This window comes from Musca domestica, unplaced genomic scaffold, assembly GCF_030504385.1.
Source record: "Musca domestica strain aabys unplaced genomic scaffold, Musca_domestica.polishedcontigs.V.1.1 2, whole genome shotgun sequence".
In the NCBI taxonomy this organism is placed as follows: domain Eukaryota; kingdom Metazoa; phylum Arthropoda; class Insecta; order Diptera; family Muscidae; genus Musca; species Musca domestica.
Genome location: NW_026712249.1, coordinates 39,199,180 through 39,217,804, shown reverse-complemented (window position 1 = coordinate 39,217,804; position 18,625 = coordinate 39,199,180). Strand labels below are relative to the sequence as shown.

Here is an 18,625-nt window from a genome sequence, read left to right as displayed (position 1 = left end):
ACATATTCATGGGAAAATGTGCCAAAAATCATGAAAATTCCGAATATCGGGAAATACGGCTATATGAGGTTATACCAAAACGTGGACCTATACATACAGTGTTTCGCCAAAAGAGCTAGAAACCATTAAGACCAACAAATACCAATTTTCAGACAAATCCGTGAAAAAAATGTGACAAAAATCAAAAAAATACCGAATATCGGGAGGTACCGTTATATGGGGACTATACCAAAACGTGGACCTATACATACAATGTTTTGACACACGAACTAGGACCCATTATGACCTACAAATACCAATTTTCAAACAAATCCGTGAAAAAAATGTGGCATAAATCATCAAAATACCGAATATCGGGAGGTACCATTATATGCGGACTATACCAAAACGTGAACCGATATCCTTGACACAATACAAATTGCTCTGCTAAGTTTTGGCGCTCTACGTCAAATAATGTGGGCTGTATCGTAATTTCAACAGACAGACATACAGACGGACAGACAGACAGAAAGACGGACAGACAGACGGACATAGTTAAATCGACTTAGAATTTTATGCTGATTATAAATATATTTACTTTATGGGGTCTACGACGAATATTTAAGGATGTTACAAACGTAATTACAAAGTTAATATACCCTCGTTTCCAAGGTGGAGGGTATAAAAATACAAATATTTTTTAAAACCCTAATTTTTGTCAGAAAGCTTTTGTAAAAAGTGCTAATAAAAAATCTACGATTTCCGGCTGGAAATTTTAAAAATATGATTCTAGATAGAAGTGCTTAAAATTTCTCTACAAAACTTTATTAAATTTAACCGCGAAATCCTTGAAGATTTTAAACAAAAATCATGATTTTCGATTTTATTGGGTCAGGAGATGTCAAAAAAAAGTTGTTAAGAATCCAAAAACTTCATCCAGCACGAACTCGTAAAGATATTAAAATATCATCGATTCTTGGCAAGAAAGTTTTGTCAAATAGTCTTAAAGAATTATTGGTTTTAGTCCGAAAAATCCGAGAAAAACTTATTTACAAAATATTAGAATCTGGTCAGATAATTTTTCCAAATTTTGCATATTTTACGGATGCAGAAACAAAATAAATGGCCGAAGCAAAAGACCTTCTTCCTTATTATACAACAGAAGTTTCGAGTTCGAGTCCGGTAAAATTGGACCTTAATTTTTAAAAAACAAATGTTTTTAAATACCTGTCGATTTTTAACAGAGCACAAATTTGCCCGATTTCACTCGGAAGCCAAACTTACTCGCGAGCAGGATTGCTCGAAGAGTGTAAGTTTTTAACGGAGTCTACTCTTCACTCTCTTTTTTTTGGGAGCACTCCCGAGTCACTTCTGTGTAGGTGAAAGCAGAGTCGCTCAAAATAGAGTAAGAGTCTTCTCGATTTTGAACAAATTTTGCTCCCACTCAAAAACGAGGAAAATTTACTCACTCTTATTCGAGTGAAATCGAAAAATTGGGATAGATCGATTTGTTTTTCTGTTCCCAGGAGCGCTCCCTCTTTCTGATGGCTATACGAAGATGTGAACATGTATAGGCAATTTCCTATAATAGCAGGCAATATCCATTACGAACTCTAAATACCAAAATTGAAACAATTCCGATGAAAAGTGTTTCATAAATTACCAAAGCATCAAATATCTGGAGGTGCAGTTCAAAACTTGGATATATATAAAAACAGCTATTTGCAAGGATATATCCGACATACTGCGAACTCAAACTGCTAATTGACAGCAAATTCGGGTTGAAATTGTGAGTAGGACATCGAAAAGACTTTAAATCCACCGTTGCTATGCCAGAACGTAAACCTATATAAACCTATATTATCAAAAATTTTGCAGATCTAATATGAGCAACATTTTATCTACCTACTTTGTTTCGTTCCGAAGCTAAATCGATTTCTACAGACGGACGGACTTTGACATAGCATATTACGCTTATCAATTATATATATACTTTATAGGTTCTATAATGTATTATAATGAAAACATTGTTCTCATTGCCTTTGTATTTTTTATACTCTCAGCCATGTGGTTCCAGAGGTCCACTGCATCAAGTACCTCTCCCACAATGGGTCAAAATTTTGAATAATTATAACTCTTATAAAATGTAATGTAAGAGTCCGATTGTCTTCCAATAACACACCACAATATTTTTATTAACCCAAGTTCTGGTGTCAATATGGAATATATCGTCCACTCCTTCTGGCACCTTCCATACAAATGGTAAAAATTTTGAATATTCACGAAGCTCATAAAACGCGAAATTAATATGCGATTCCTTTCAGACTTGGCACATCTCAGTATTTCCACCAACGCAAGATATGTTATAGAGATGGTATAGATCGGACCACACCTTCTGGTATCCCCGCCACAAATGGCCAAAGTTTTAAATAACCAAAATAATTATAAAAATCGAAATAAGCATCCGGTTTTCTTTATATTTCACACATTACATTATTTCTACTAACACAAGATCTCCTATGAAGGTGGGATGCATCGGTCCTCTCCTTCTGGTACCTCCCCGACAAGGGGTCAAAATTATTACTATCCATGAAGCTCATAAAACGCAAAATAATCATCCGATTCCTTTCGCTCGTAGTACATCTCAATATTTCCAACAACACAAGATTTGTTATAAAGATGGTAGAGATCAGAACACACCTTCTGGTACCTCTCCCCCACTACGGGTCAAAATCTTGAACAATTATATGAAGATCTGGTGTGAAGATGAGGTATATCGATCTACTTCCGCTGGTACCTCCACCACAGAGGGATAACATTTTTAATAACAAAACGCCCTAATAATGCAAAATTATCGTCCGATAATTTTCAAGCTTTACACATCTCAATATTTTGACTAACAAAAGATATGGTGTGTAGATGTTAGATATCGGCCTACCCCTTGTCGTACCTCCCCCTCTCATAACTAGCGAAACAAGTCAGCGATTCCATTCGAATCTGGTATATCTTTATATTTCCCTGAACTTTTCGTAACCTTAAAGTTCCAAAAACGCTTTGGTACATCTATCCTCCATTCCATACATAAATGACTCTCATTCCAAATTTCACCCTCATTACACGACTACGTATCAAGACTGACGGACAAGTTTTCAAGATTCTAGGTTCAGCCGTTTCGTCTGGGCGTTGATTCTTAGTCAGTCAGTTATTTCAATACTCTTTTATGTATAGATTGCTCAGTGGTAACTTCAAATATGAAATTGTCTATTCACATCACATTTTATAGTAATTCCAATACGAACTGCGCAGTCTTAAAATAAAACCCCGATTAAAGAAGTAAAAAAACATTAAGTTCGGTCGGGGCGAACTTATAATACCCTCTATCTTTGGGTAAACAAAATATTTTTATATAAAAGTATCTGAATTCAAACGTCTCACTTTAAACTATAAATACCAGTAAGACCGTTTGAATAATGCTAATAAGTGGGTGAGGCCCTTAAATGGGGCCATACAAGGATTGTCAACTACCAAACCTTTTTAAATACCAAATTTGAAACAATTTCGTATGTAAATTTGACTAGGATTTTTAAAATACAGAGTATCGGTGGGTATCGTTATATTTGCGCTATAGAAAAACATGGACCTACATTTTCAATGCTATGCCGCCGGAGCTAGAACCCATTATGAACTACAATTACCAGTTTTTAGACAAATCCATGGAAAAATATGGCAAAAATTGTCAAAATACTGAATATCCGAAGGTACCATTATTTGGGGGCTATACAAAAACGTGGACCTATACATACTATGTTCCGACACAGGAGCTAGAATCCACTACGAACTATGAATGCCAATTTTTCGAAAAATCCGTAGAAAAAAGTGGCAAAAGTCATCAAAACACCGACTATTGGAAGGTACCGTTATATGGGGACTATACAAAAACGTGGATCTATACATACAATGTTTCCCCAACGGAGCTGGAACCCATTACGAACTACAAATACCAATATTTTTGACAAATCCGTGGAAAAATTCGGCAAAAATCATCAAAATACTAAAAATCCAGAGCTACTATTATGTAGGGGCTATAGGAAAACGTACACCTATATATACTATGTTCCACCACCGAATTTAGAACCCATTGCGAAGTACAAATACCAATTTTTGGACTAATCCGTGGAAAAATGTTGCAAAAATCATCACAATACCGATTATCGGGAGGTTCTGTTACATGGGAGCTATGCAAAAACGTGGACCAATACATACAATATTTTGCCACCAGAGCTAGAACACATTATGACCTACAAATACCAATTTTTAGACAAATCGGCGAAAAAAATTTGGCAAAAGTCATCAAAATACCGAATATCGGGAGATACCGTTATATGGGTACTATATCAAAACGTGGACGGATACCACGTCCAATACCAACCATCCTAGATGCAATACAAATTATTCTGCTAAATTCTGAAGCTTTACGTCAAATAATGTAGGCTGTATCTTGATTTCAACAAACAGACAGACGGACGGACAGACAGACGAACAGACAGACGGACACCTTTAAATCGACTTAGAATTTTAAAATTATTATGAATATATATACTTTATGGGGTCTACGACAAATATTTAGCGATGTTACAAACGGAATGACAAAGTTAATATACCCTCCTTTTCAAGGTGGAGAGTATAAAAATTCCACTATAAGTGGAAAATTTCAAGCATTCCTATGAATAAGATAAATAATTCCAATTTAGAGTCACCACTTTTATTATTATTGCTTCCCCATAAAAGGAATATACATTTCCTTTATCATGGAAACCCCCATATTCCCCCCACAATTTCAATGAAATATTAGTTTTATTTTTTTCTTCGCGACAAGTTATCACTGGTGTAACAATTTCTTGCAAAAAATAAAAAAAAAAACTATTTGACTTAAGAGAGTGCAACATGTTTCTTGTGCTATGCAACTTGTGAAATTGGCGCAACAGGTTGTCTGCCATAAGCTAAGAGAAGAAGGAGGGAATTGGTTTGCGATTGTGCTCGTTTGGATTGGATAGATTGGCTGGCTGGCTGGCTGCAAAAAAAGCTAGGCCAAATGAAATGAAAAGTGGTTTTTGACTCGCTTTTGATTGGCAAGCGTTGTGAAGATGCCCACCGTAAGAGTAATGATGCATCTAACGGTTTGTTGATCACAACAACTGCAGCAGCAGAAGCAAACTAATAAATCAACAGCGAATATAATAACAATATTGAATTTGTCCGTTCAGTGACAAAATACTGCTGTTGCATCTGATTTGATGTGCCTCAATGTGAATATTATTAAAAGATCGTTAAACTCGATGCTTGAAAGGTGGCAGACTTATAGGGTTGTCAGTTGAGATTTTATTCTTTATTTATAAATGTAAAAGAAATTTAAGTACATCAAGTGTTGTGGAGCATTGGCCAACATCAAAGGGTAGGGGTAAAGTAAGCATATTGTTGGTATTGAACCAATTTTTACTATATGAGATATTTTTATTATTTTTTTAAACACTTTCAGAATTTTCTATCAATTTTGTGATATCTGTTTAATTTTTTTTTTCATTTATACGTATATACACTAAATTTACAAAATTTTCGAATTATTAAACGAATAGTTTTTTTTTTCAAATCCTAAAAAATACATTCAAATTTAGTACATCCCAATTTTTCTACCAACTCTAGGTCTGGTAGGAAGATTGGATAGAATGGATTGAAACAGAACGAAAAGGGTCAACATATTGAAAAGCAATAACACTCATAAAATGCGAATCGAGCATCTGAATCTTTTTATAGACTCCACCATTGTATGGAGGGTATATTAAGTTTGTCATTCCGTTTGTAACACCTCGAAATATACATTTTAGACCCCACAAAGTATATATGTTCTTAATCAGCATAAAATTCTATGTCGATTTAGCGATGTCCTTCAGTCTATCTGTCTGCCTATCTGCCCGTCTGTGGAAATCACTCTAGCTGCCGAACAAATTGAAGTACATTGATAAAATTTTACTCAAATGTATATTATGTCTGCAGAACTTTTGTTATTGAAAATGGGCTATGTAGGTCCACACTTTGGTATAGCCCCCCTATATAACAGTACCTCCCGATATTCGGTATTTTGATGACTTTAGCGACATTGTTCATCGGAATTTTTCCAATTTTGCTATTTGAAGTTCGCAATGGATACTACAGCCTAAGACAGAAAATTGTCTGTGCAGGTCCACGTCTTCGTATAGCCCCCATATAACGGTACCTCCCGATATTCGGTATTTTGATGATTCTAGCTTCATTATTCACCGATTTTTTTAAGTTTCGCATTTGAATATTATAATGGCTTATGACAAAAGTCGGTCCATGTCGTCGTATAGACCCTAATATAAAAGCTACATTCGGTATTTTTAAGATTTTTGAGAATTGCCAAATTCATTCCAAATGGTGGAGGGTATTCAAAGTGCAGCACATCATAATAATTCTACTAACCATAGATGTAATGTAAAATATGGGATATATCGATCCACTCCTTCTGGTACCTCACCCACAAAGAGTCAAAATTTTGAATAATTATAACCCTTATAAAATACGAAATAAGTCAGCGATTCTCTTCAAACTAATATGAATATTTGATTTTTCGGCCCACTTCTTCTGAAACTTCTCCCATAAGACCCTAAGGGGTCAAATTTATAAGCAATTATAGAACCATTGCTTAAAAATTTGACTGACTGACTAAGTGAGAATCAACGCCAGAGGAAAGGACTGAAGCTAGAATCTTTAAATTTTGCACGAAAGTCAGTCAGTCAATTCGTACTAAAAAGGTACGGAAAATATTAAAAATATAATAATTTATATTGGGCGAACGTAATGAACTAGAATTCTTATGTGTGGAATGAGAGTAACTGATGGATTGCAGGATAGATGTACCAGAGGGTTTTTGGAAATTCGAGTTTTAAGATTACAAAAAGTTTTAAAATTGTACCCTTTGGTATTATTTGAACAGATAGAGCTAAAAACTTGAAATTTGCTATGAGAATCATGGTTGGAAAGAATTTTTGTTTTGATATATGAAGGTTCTTTTGAAAATGTATACTGTATGTATGTATAATGTATGTGTGTGGTACTATGTACCATTCAATTTGGAACAGTTTGGTTAAGGTGAAGCTAATATTTTGTATTGGGGTCCCTGTTGGTGATGGGTTTGTGATAAAGAGTATAATACGAAAAGTTTTGAAATTCATACCATATTTGTACGAAAAGTACTAAATGGTACTAAATTTGGTATTGGGTGAAGGGATAGCGCTGGAATCTTCAAATTTGGCATGGAGGTTTCTGTTGGTATCTGAAATTGAGATATTGGGTGGTTTCGGAAATGTGTGCTATAATTGTACGAAAAGGTCTAAATCGTACCGAATTTGGTATTGGGTGAAGGGAGAGAGCTTAAATCATGATTTGGTTTCTATGGTTAAAATATGGAGGCGGCTTAGGAGATGTGAACTATAATTGTTCAAAAATTACTGTATGGTACTCATTTTGGAGAGAGAGAGAGATGTAGACTTTTTGAGGACAATAAACACAATTTTTAAACGACTTTGGGTTAAGTTTTCATTTCAGCATCGCAGGTGATAGAAAATCGTTTTAATCTATTAAAGTGGACCCAGTCTGGTAAATATGTTGGCTACACACCATCGAAAATAAAGTTTATTCTTAAATTGTAAGTCTAACTAAGTTTTCTGCAATATATTTTTGTGGTTCACTCCAAACTCTTGATATTTTAAGCCGGTTTAACTTCTACTCAATAATCCAAAAAAAAAAAAAAAAAAAAATAAATAAATAAATAAATAAAATAAAAGATCGTTTCTTGTACCAGAAATTAGCTATGTAACACAAATACGCTGTAGTCAAGGCCATACAAACCTGTCTTCTATTAAAATTTGTTCATACTCCCAAAGTGTTTTTGACCAGCCAACCAAATTATACTTAACACCGAGCAGATGGATCAAATTCACTACCAATTCACGTACAAATAAATGTCTTAATGTACGTCACAATACCCTGTACAATTAAAATGTTTAAATCAACTGCAAATTATATGTACTCTCTCTCTCTCTGTCTCTATTTTTCACATATGCCGGCCGATCTCTTAACAGAATTATCAAAAAACACAGAGGTGATTCTCTCTCTTAATTTGTAATTAAACTTTAATTATTCTCTTTGAATAAACAAAACACAAAAAAAAAAAAAACAACCGTATAAACAATGACATGCCAATTGCGAATATTAACAACACCACCGAGAGCAGCGATGGAATGCAGTTGTTTGATGACGTTCGCGTCAAAGTCCACTTCGACAGCGATGCCAGCGCTGACACATGATTCAATTTGTTGAAGAAACGTGAATAAGTGAATGAATTACACTTGATTTATTGAACAATTAAAATGGTATTCCTTTAATTTGTTTTATTTTTTTTTTTTCAATATTTTTATGTGACCACAAAAAAGTTATTTCCATTATTGGTGCGATGGTATATGTAACAATCTTTGTAAAATCACATGGTTGAAAAAGAGTGTGAGTGTTTTTTTAATTTGAACTTTTAAATAAAACAACTGCCGAGATCGATTGTGTCGAATAATGATGCACTCTACCACCAGGAAATCTCAATAATATATAATATGAAATAAAATGGCTGTCGAAAGTGATAATATACCTATATATAGATCGGTACAATGTAAATTAATAACGGAGTAAAGTAGTTGAATGATTGACTTGAGCTAGAACTTTGAAATTTTGGGTGAGGGTCTTGGTTCGAAGGTGTCAGATTAGGCTGAGGTTATTGCAATTCGTACTAGAACGGTACGAAAAGTGCTACAAGGTACTAACTAAGGTACCTTTTGTATTTGACGAAGAAATCTTAAATTTGGAATGACGGTCACGGATGAAGTGTATAAATGTTTTTTTGAAATTCGCACTATATGTGTACGAAAAGTACTTATTTGGTACAATTTCGTATCTTGATAAAGGTTAGAGCTAAAAACTTTAAATTTGAAATGGGAGTCAGGGTCGATGTATGGAGGTATTTTTTGGAGTGCTTACTAATGTATACGAAACCCTGAAATTTGAAATTAGCATGGCTGGCGGAGTGTGGGATCGGTATATGGAGGTAATTTTCGAAATTTGTTCTTATGTGTATGAAAAGTACTAAATTTGGTACAATTTCGATTTGGGTGAACCGATAAAGCTGGAATTCAGAAATAAGATTACTATTGCATTGTAGGGCTGAGAAATGTAAATATTTATCGCAATTTGTACTTACGTGTACTAAACGGTACTAAATTTGGCACAATTTGAATTTGGGTGAACCAATAGGGCTCGTATCCTGAATGAGCTGGAATTTTGATTTTGAATGAGAGTCACTGATGATGTGCAGGACAGGTCTTTTTGAAAATCCAAAATTAAAAGTTACGAAAAGTTCTAAAATAGTACTTAACGTCTAAAATGTTACCATTTGGTATTATGTGAACGGATATAGCTATAAACTTGAATTTTGGTATGGTTGATTGAATTGGTTGGAAAGAAAGTTGAAGTAAGTTTGAAGTTGGTTTTAAAAATATGTACTAAGTTTGCGAACTGTACTAAATGGTATTAAATTTGGAACAGTTTGGTTTAGCGTGAACGGATGGAGCTGAACATTTTAAACTTTGTATTGGGATCCCTGTTGGTGGTAGATTTGTGCTAAAGAGCTGATTTTGGAAATGTGTAATGCAAGTGTACGAGAGTACTAAATAGTACTATATTTATTACAATTTATTATTGGGAGAACAGATAGTGATTAAAATCTACAATTTGACATTAGGGTTTATGTGTAGCCTTGACATATGGAAGTGGTTTCGAAAATGTGTGCTAGAGGGTCAAGCGATATATATAAAATTCTGAAATTTGTTATTTAGATCACTGATGGTATCTTTGTGTGAGATTTGGCGCCGGATTGGAAATGTGTCCTATATTAACACTAAATGGTACTACCTCTGGTATTGGGTAAAGGGATAGAGATGAAATCACGAAAATTGATATTTGGGTTACTAATGGTAACTGTGTTTGAGATTTGTCGGTGGTTTGACAATTCATTCCATATTTGTACGAAAATTACTAAATTGTACTAAATTTGGTATTGGATGAAGAAATAGAGCTGAAATCCTCAAATTTGACATGTTGGTATCTGAAATTGAGATATGGAGGTGGTTTTTGGAAATGTGTACTATAGTTTTGGAAATGTGTACTATAATTGTACGAAAAGTACTAAATTGTACTAAATTTGGTATTGGGTGAAGAAATAGAGCTGATATTCCGAAACTCAATATTTAGATTACTGATTGTATCTCTGTTTGAGATTTGGCAATTTACCCAATATTTGTACGAAAATTACTAAATGGTACTAAATTTGGTATTGGGTGAAGGTATAGCGCTGGAATCCTCAAATTTGACATAAAGATCTCTGTTGGTATCTGGAATTGTGATATGCAGGTGGTTTCGGAAATGTGTACTACAATTGTACGAAAAGTACAAAATTGAACTCAGTTTGGTATGGGATGAAGGAATAGAGCTGAAGTCCCTAAAATTGGCATTAATGTCACTGTTGGTATCTGTGATTGAGGGAAGTAGCTTTAGATATGCGTACTATACTTGTACTCAATGTTACTGAATTTGGTACTGGGTGAAGGGATAGCGCTGGAATCCCGAAATTTGGCATAGAGGTTGGTATCTAGTGGCGTTTTGCAAATGCGCCGTACTACATTTACATTTTTTCGACCACTAAATAATTATACCCTCAGCCACATGGCTACATTTGTTACGGAAAAACTCCTCATCGAAACCCTTCGAACGGTTTTGGATCTTTAAACCAAACCTGTTTTTTAAGACATTTGGAGTCGATCTAAGGTGTCCGTCCGTCCGTCTGTCTGGCTGGAGCGCGTGATAACTCTCGAAGATAGTATCCAAATTCATTCAAACTTGGTTCATGGTAAAATTATTGTCAAATCTCCCCCACAAAATATGAAAAATCTCGATTTTTAATTAATTCCACAAAACTGGAAATAAGGAATTATTGCAAAATCTCAATATTATCGGTATTTCTATTATCTGTATATATAGGTCCACCATTTTCCTAACTCCTTCACAAAACCTCAACATTTTTCCTCCTCCTCCTTCACAAAACCTCAACCTGGCACGTCGCAACCATTATATCAATGAATAATAAAATCAAAATATATTTTATTATCAGAGGGCATATTATAAGTTGAGGGTATATATCTGTCGATAAAACCGACTGATAATTTTTTGTGAATAATAATGAATGGGAAATTTATGTCCGATTTTCTTGAAAATTTCTCGTGGTCAAACTCTGAGCATATATAACTATAGGAACCACAAACTGCAGCTTTAGAACTTATTCAATTGATTGGTCAGAAGCAATAGGTCTCTTACCACCTTCACAAAACCTCAATATGTACAATTATCCCAAATAAAAGGGAGGATGTAGTCGATATAGTCCAAACCTGGCACGTCGCTGGCGTGAGCTGAGGGTATATATCTGCCGAGAAACCCGATTGATAATTTTATATTTGTGAATAATAATGAATTATAACTCCCTGGGAAATTTATGTTAGATTTTCTTAAAATTTTCTCGTGGTCAAACTCTGAGCATTTATAACTGTAAGAACACAAACTTCAGGTTTCGAACTTCTTTAATGGATTGGTCGGAAGCAATAGGTCTACCTTTCTCTTACCTCCTTCACAAAACCTCAACGTTTTTCCTCCTCCTCCTCCTTCAAAACCTCAATATGTACAACTATCTCAAATAAAGGGAAGGATATAGTCGATATAGTCCAAACCTGGCACGTCGCAACCATTATATCAATGAATAATCAAATCAAAATATATTTTATTATCAGATAAAAGCTGAGGGTATATATCTGTCGATAAAACCGAGTGATAATTTTTATTTGTGAATAATAATAAATTATAACTCCCTGGAAAATTGGTATCTTCCCCACAAAATATAAAAAGTATCGATTTTTAATTAATTCCACAAAACTGGAAATAAGGAATTTTTCTCAATATTTTTTATCACTACTAGTATTATCTGTATATATAGGTCCACCATTTTCCTACCTCCTTCACAAAACCTCAACATTTTTCCAAAAAATACGTACAAATATTTCAAATAAAGGTGAGGAAGGAGTCGATATAGTCCAAACCTGGCACGTCGCAATCAATGAATAATCAAATCAAAATATATTTTATTATCAGATATAAGCTGAGGGTATATATCTGTCGATAAAACCGGGTGTTATTTTTTTGTGAATAATAATGAATTATAGCTCCCTGGGAAATTTATGTCCGATTTTCTTAAAAATTTCTCGTGGTCAAATTTTGAGGATCTATAATTGTTCGAACACCAACTACAGCTTTAGAACTTATTCAATTGATTGGTCGGAAGCAATAGGTCTACCTTTCTCTTACCTCCTTCACAAAACCTCAACATTTTTACTCTTCCTCCTCCTTCAAAACCTCAATATGTACAATTATCCCAAATAAAAGGGAGGATGTCTCTATAAGGCATAAATGTCATGTAAATATTGAATATGTCGGTCCACTCCTTCTGGTAAGTAAGTAATTCCACAAAACTGGAAATAAGGAATTATTGCAAATCTCAATGTTTTTTTTATCGGTACTTATATTATCTTTATGTTTAGGTCCACCATTTTCCTACCTCCTTCACAAAACCTCAACATTTTTCCAAAAAATATGTACAAATATTTCAAATAAAGGGGAGGAGGTAGTCGATATAGTCCAAACCTGGCACGTCGCAATCAATGAATAATCAAATCAAAATATATTTTATTATCAGATATAAGCTGAGGGTATATACCTGCCAAGCAAATCGACTAATATTTTTTATTTGTGAATAATAATGAGCTATAGCTCCCTGGGAAATTTATGTCCGATTTTCTTAAAATTTTCTCTTGGTCAAATTTTGAGGATCTATAATTGTTCGAACAGCTTTTGAACTTATTCAATTGTTTGGTCGGAAGCATAACTATATTTTTAGCTGAACAATGGCCAGCATATGACGGTCATATCTATGGATCTTGATAAATCTTTCAATGGGTTACCTATTTAAATGTTTAATCAGTCAAAAGTATGTCTGAGTGCATCAACAGTCAAAATTAGGACATCTGCCCGATAACATCGTCTGATAGCTTAAAAAAAAAATAATAACGCATGCCATGCTCCATAAACAATCAAAGTTCAATTACATTTAATTGCCTTCTATTTACCGGTTTGGTTTTTGTTGTTGTATTTCTTTCTAACACCTTTATTGCCAATTTTGATTAAAACGATAAAATGAACCCAATAAACCTGTTTCAAGATTATAGTGGAATGTATCATACAAACAAAACCATTTAAAGTTAAACAAATCGGGCGCACCGAGCAGCGCTCACTAGCTGGATGGCTGCCTGTTCGGTGTTGACGTTGCGGTGCCATGCCATGGCGTTCGCTGGCTGGCTCACCGCTCGGCCGCGGCGAACAGAGCTACATGCCTGAAAGCAAATATATGTTCACACACAATTTCGATATTTTTGTGCCACTTGGACGTCCGTCGACTCTTTGAGAGACAATCAGTCTTGAAGATGTCGTTAAGCGATTAACACCCAACAGGAAAGCAAAAAAAAAAAGAAGCAAATTTTGAAAAAAATTCACACGCGGAATTTAAAATATAAATAAACCAAAAAGTCAATAAAAAAAAGTGACAACAACCACACAACACCTACATGGTTTAATAAACAAATTACGATAAAATAGCAACAATAAACATAAACAATTAAAAAAAGAATAAAATAAAGAAATAACACAGAGTGAAAAATTGTTTGCTGGGCAATAAAATAACAAAAATCGAAAGAAGAAAACAACGCACAACGGAAACGCGGGTCTCCATAAGTGACGTATTTGAAAATACCAAAAAAAAAAAAAAAAAAAAAATTAAAAAAATAATTTAAATTGTGGAAACACTTTTTAAGGAATTAAATATTTTAATTAATTAGAACACCTGAAACAAAAGATACAAAAATAAATTGATTGCGAAATTCTGGTGGCAATCATGAAAACCTCCTACAACTTGTCATCAAATGCAGAGGTGTGTAAAAAATGAAAAAAAAAAATTAAAATTTCAAAATATTTTTTTGGTAACGATTTCAGCTAATTTATATGTAAAAAAATTTTAAGCAAAAAAAAATCTCAAAAATGTTGTTCATTGACCCACATCCAAAATTCGAATACATAATAAATTTATAAACAATCAGTGGTGGATTCCTTTTAAAAATTCTTTTACAAAAACAACAACAAAAAAACATTCCATAAATATAAATTTGATCCCCGATATCAAGCAAACCGAAAGAAAAAAAAATCTGCCAACCAACCAAGTTCTTTTTCGGCATCCAAACGAAAGCCAGGCAAAAACGAAACAAGAAGAAGCAGAATAAAAGGAGAATCGAGTGGAAAATTCCCACAACTATAAATAATGTAAAAAAAATGCATACGCACCAAACACTTGTTGACTGACCGTCATCCGCGTCGTGTCTCAATTGTTTGTTTGCCAGTTTGTTTTGTCCCGTCCGTTCGGAAAGATCTAACTCCATATGTTGGGATAAATGAAAACTATTTATGTGTACAAGCAAGGCAGGCCATGAATGGGTTACACACCAGAGGGCTGCAACGAGTATGCAAAAATTCAAGCATACTCGGTTTCTTACATGATTTTTGTTGATGCAGTCGTTTAGTTTGATCTGAATGAAATGATCGTTTTCGTTTCTGATCGAATCGAACGCTCAGTTTGAATCACTTCACTCACAATCAAACATGACCGTTCGAGACGGTTTGATGTGTTCAGCAGCATGAGTTGATCGAACACATGAATGTAAATGAGCAATCACAACCGTAATTGTCTTCTTTGAATCGAGTTCGCTCAGCGTCATTGTTTATTCAACCATTTAATCAAGTTGGGACAGTTTATTTTGACTTTTTTTGATATTTGAAATGGAAGAATATTATGATAGTGCGACCGAAATTGTTGCAAGTAGAAACTACACAGGTGTAGGTAAACGAAAAGGTCGAAGTTTGTGAAAAATCTTGACCAATATTGTAAAATAAAATAAAAATATTTAAACATTTTTAGTTTTCTAAATACCACTGATGTGTTTCTTTATTAAAAAATTTAATTTTTTTTTTCAAATAAGTCACTGAAGTCTAACATACCAAAAACCCAAATAAAATGAAAACATTGTCTGTTTATTAAATATAATTTGCACCAATTTTTTATGGGGACAGCTTTTAGTTATGAAATCCTTTGTAAAATTACAATCATGATTTCGCTCAGTTTCGAACATTTGTGTTTTAATCAAATCAAATCACTCACTTAACTGGGATGAATCAAACCGACAAGACTCCTCATAGATGATCGACCCGTTATGAACAATTCAACACAAGTTCGTAAACAAATAACTCATGTGAGCTGTTTGATTGCGTTCACAAAACTTCGATCAATACATGTTTGATCACAAGTTTTTCGTTTGGCTTGAGTAACTCGAATGAACATGTTGCATCTGACCGACTGATTGAGTTTGATTGTATTTCCACTGTGTGTGATCAAGCCTACTCAATCATACTCATTGCAGCCCTCTGTTACACACACATTGGATATATTGCGAATGGTTTGTCAGATTCTTTAGTTTTTCATTTGCATTTTACCACACATGGACTTAGTCCATTTTATCTTGCATCGCCAAGGATTTTATGTAATTTGTTTGGGGTAAATATTTGGCAAATGCAGTTTCGATTTTACTCGTTCGGATTTTTCTTCACGATATCTCTGTTTTGTAGCAACAATGAAAACAAATGGCACTTAAATGATTTTCGCCAACAGAAAAAAGAAAAATGTTTTGCGCGAAAGTGAGAGTGAAAGAGAAATGCAATTATGAATGGATGGGATTGAATCGAAATGATCGTAGTATTTGAATTTTAATTATCATTAAAATGAGAAATATTTTGGATCCTTTAAAATACCTTTATATATTTTGAGGAAAATTTGGAATATTCCAATGGAAATGTATCCTCAGAAAAAATCTTGTCAACTGTATGAGCCGAATAACCCATTAAAAGGTAATGTGACCATTTTACCTTCTGCATTACCAGTAGGTTGAAAATAATAGGTTATTCTTAAAGATATTTAATACAAAAAAAAAAAAACAACTCATGTAATGAGAAACACTGGTGCAGAAAGTGCCCTTCCAAATAAAAAACCGAAGATTGGGAGTTTAAAACACGAAGATATATAAAAAATTACACGAAAATTAATAAATTTTGACTTTAAACGAATTTTATGGTCTCTCAACACATTGCAGGGTAATGTAAACAAACTAATTTTCGCATTACCGATAGATTACAAGGCGAGATATGTTATTTGACTCATTGTAGAGTAATGAGTAACAGCTGCTCAGAGTGTGAAACTACAAAACAAAAGGTTGATAGTTGGAGACTTGACAATAGCCAATGTTCGATTATATTTAAATATATTTCGACTTCTCTTATGATTATTCAAACTGTTGACCCGAAGGAGTAGGCCAATATTGTCCTTTTCGTATCAGAACTAAATAAATATAATATAAATATTGAGATGGGCCAGATTTGGACTATATCGACAAGTTAAATAGTATCAGTCGGTTTTGTCGACAGATGTATACCCCCAGCCTGGACTTATGATAATTCAAATTTTTTATGGTGGAAGTTCCGAAGCAGTTACCCGATATTGACCAATTCATATCTGAGACTGATATAAATATTACAAAGTGATTGGGGCTATATCTACTACTTCCTGTACTTCATATGAGATATCTGCAAATTCTTAGAAAATGTGGAAAGTATTCCATTTTCATACTTCATAGTTTAAAATATTGGTTTGTGCAAAATTTGAAGGAAATCGAATATTTATATTCAATATATTTAGAAATATTTATATATATGGCAAGTTGTAAAGAATCGCCGACATGTTTCGCAAGTTATGACAGCTATAAGTATTGGAAATAGTGACTCCTTGTGGGTGAGGTACTAGAAGGAGTTCGCAGATATATATCATCTTCACAACACATCTTGTGTTAGCAAAAATGTTTGTGTGTGTGAAATTTGAAGAGAGTTGGATGCTTATTTTGCTTTCTTTTAGCGTTTTGTTTTTACCAGAAGGAATGGCCCGATCTCTACCATCTTTAACAAATCTTGTGTTTATGGAAATATTGAGATGTACGAAGTCGGAATGGAATCGGATGTTAATTCCGCGTTTTATATGATTCTTGGATACTCAAAATGTTGACTCTTTTTTTTTGTGGTGGGGGGAGGGGTTTGGCTGGTGTGATGTACCAGAAGGAGAAGACCGATATATCCCATCTTCATAGCAGATCTTGCGTTAGTAGAAATAATGGGACGTGCGGAATAAGAAGAGAACCGGATGTTTATTTCGGATTTAATGATCGTTTTGGTTATTCAAAACTGTGTCCCTTTGTGGGGAATGTACAAGAAGGAATGGTCGAATCTCTACCATATTTATAACAGATCTTGTGTTGATGGAAATATTGAGATGTGCCAAGTCTGAATGTTTTTCACACCAGACCATGGGCTAACAAAAATATTGTGATGTGTGTAATTTGAAGATAATCGGGCATCTACATCGCATTTTATAAGTGTTATAATTGTTCAAAATTTTGATCGTTTGTGGGGGAGGTACTTGATGGAGTGAACCGATATTGTCCATTTTCGCACCTGACCTAGCACTGATGGAAATATTAGGATTTGCAAAGTTGGTGCAAAATTGGATCATCCTTTCTCTTTCGGTGCAATAAAATTTTTTCTTTGAAAATTACAACATTTTGTGGGGGAGGTACCAGAAGGAGTGGACCAATATTTCCCATCTCCGAACTCGATCTAAGTTTGACAAAAATATTACGATGTACCAAGTTTGAACCAAATCGGATACTTCCTTCGAGAGTTATCGTGCGCACCAGACAGACGGACGGACGGACATCGCTAGATCGACTCCAAATGTTCTGAAACGGATTTGGTCCAAAGAGACTTAGGGTCTAAAACCGTTATTTCCGTTATGGCTACAGAGGGTATATGGCTAAGGGTATAAAAATGGCGTCCTAGTTGGGACGCCCTTTAATATTCGATATTCGGTGGCCAATTTCGGGAAGAGGCCAACCCAATGTTCGCATTTGACCTAAGTTTGGACTTGGTTATTGATTCCGGTCGCTTTTTATGAGATTCATGATTTTAAAAAATTTTCACTGTTAATGAAAGTTGTATCAGAATTATTAATAATTAAAAAAAAATAATATTGAATGTACGAAGCTTGAAGATAACCGGACACCTATTGTTTGTTTCCTTAAATTTTAAACGGGTTAACACATGCACACCAAAGAAAAAGAAAAAACCTGAGAGAAAGTTTTAAAAAAGAGAATTTTAAAATTTTTTACTTATTTTTATATTTTACTTTAAAATCCGCTTAAATGTATTTTTGCAGATGGTTTTTTTT

The 18,625-nt window shown here is 34.1% G+C and overlaps 1 protein-coding gene across 1 annotated transcript in view; it reads left to right on the top strand.

The window, feature by feature from the left end:
* Positions 1-13,689: 13,689 nt before the first annotated feature.
* Positions 13,690-18,625, top strand: part of LOC101891684 (proton-coupled amino acid transporter 1) — a 42,219-nt gene continuing 37,283 nt past the window's right edge. Inside the window, exon 1 of the mRNA XM_059122159.1 lies at positions 13,690-14,182. Coding sequence (XP_058978142.1) covers positions 14,147-14,182 — 36 coding nt within the window. The 5' untranslated portion in view covers positions 13,690-14,146. The remainder of the gene's footprint in view (positions 14,183-18,625) is intronic.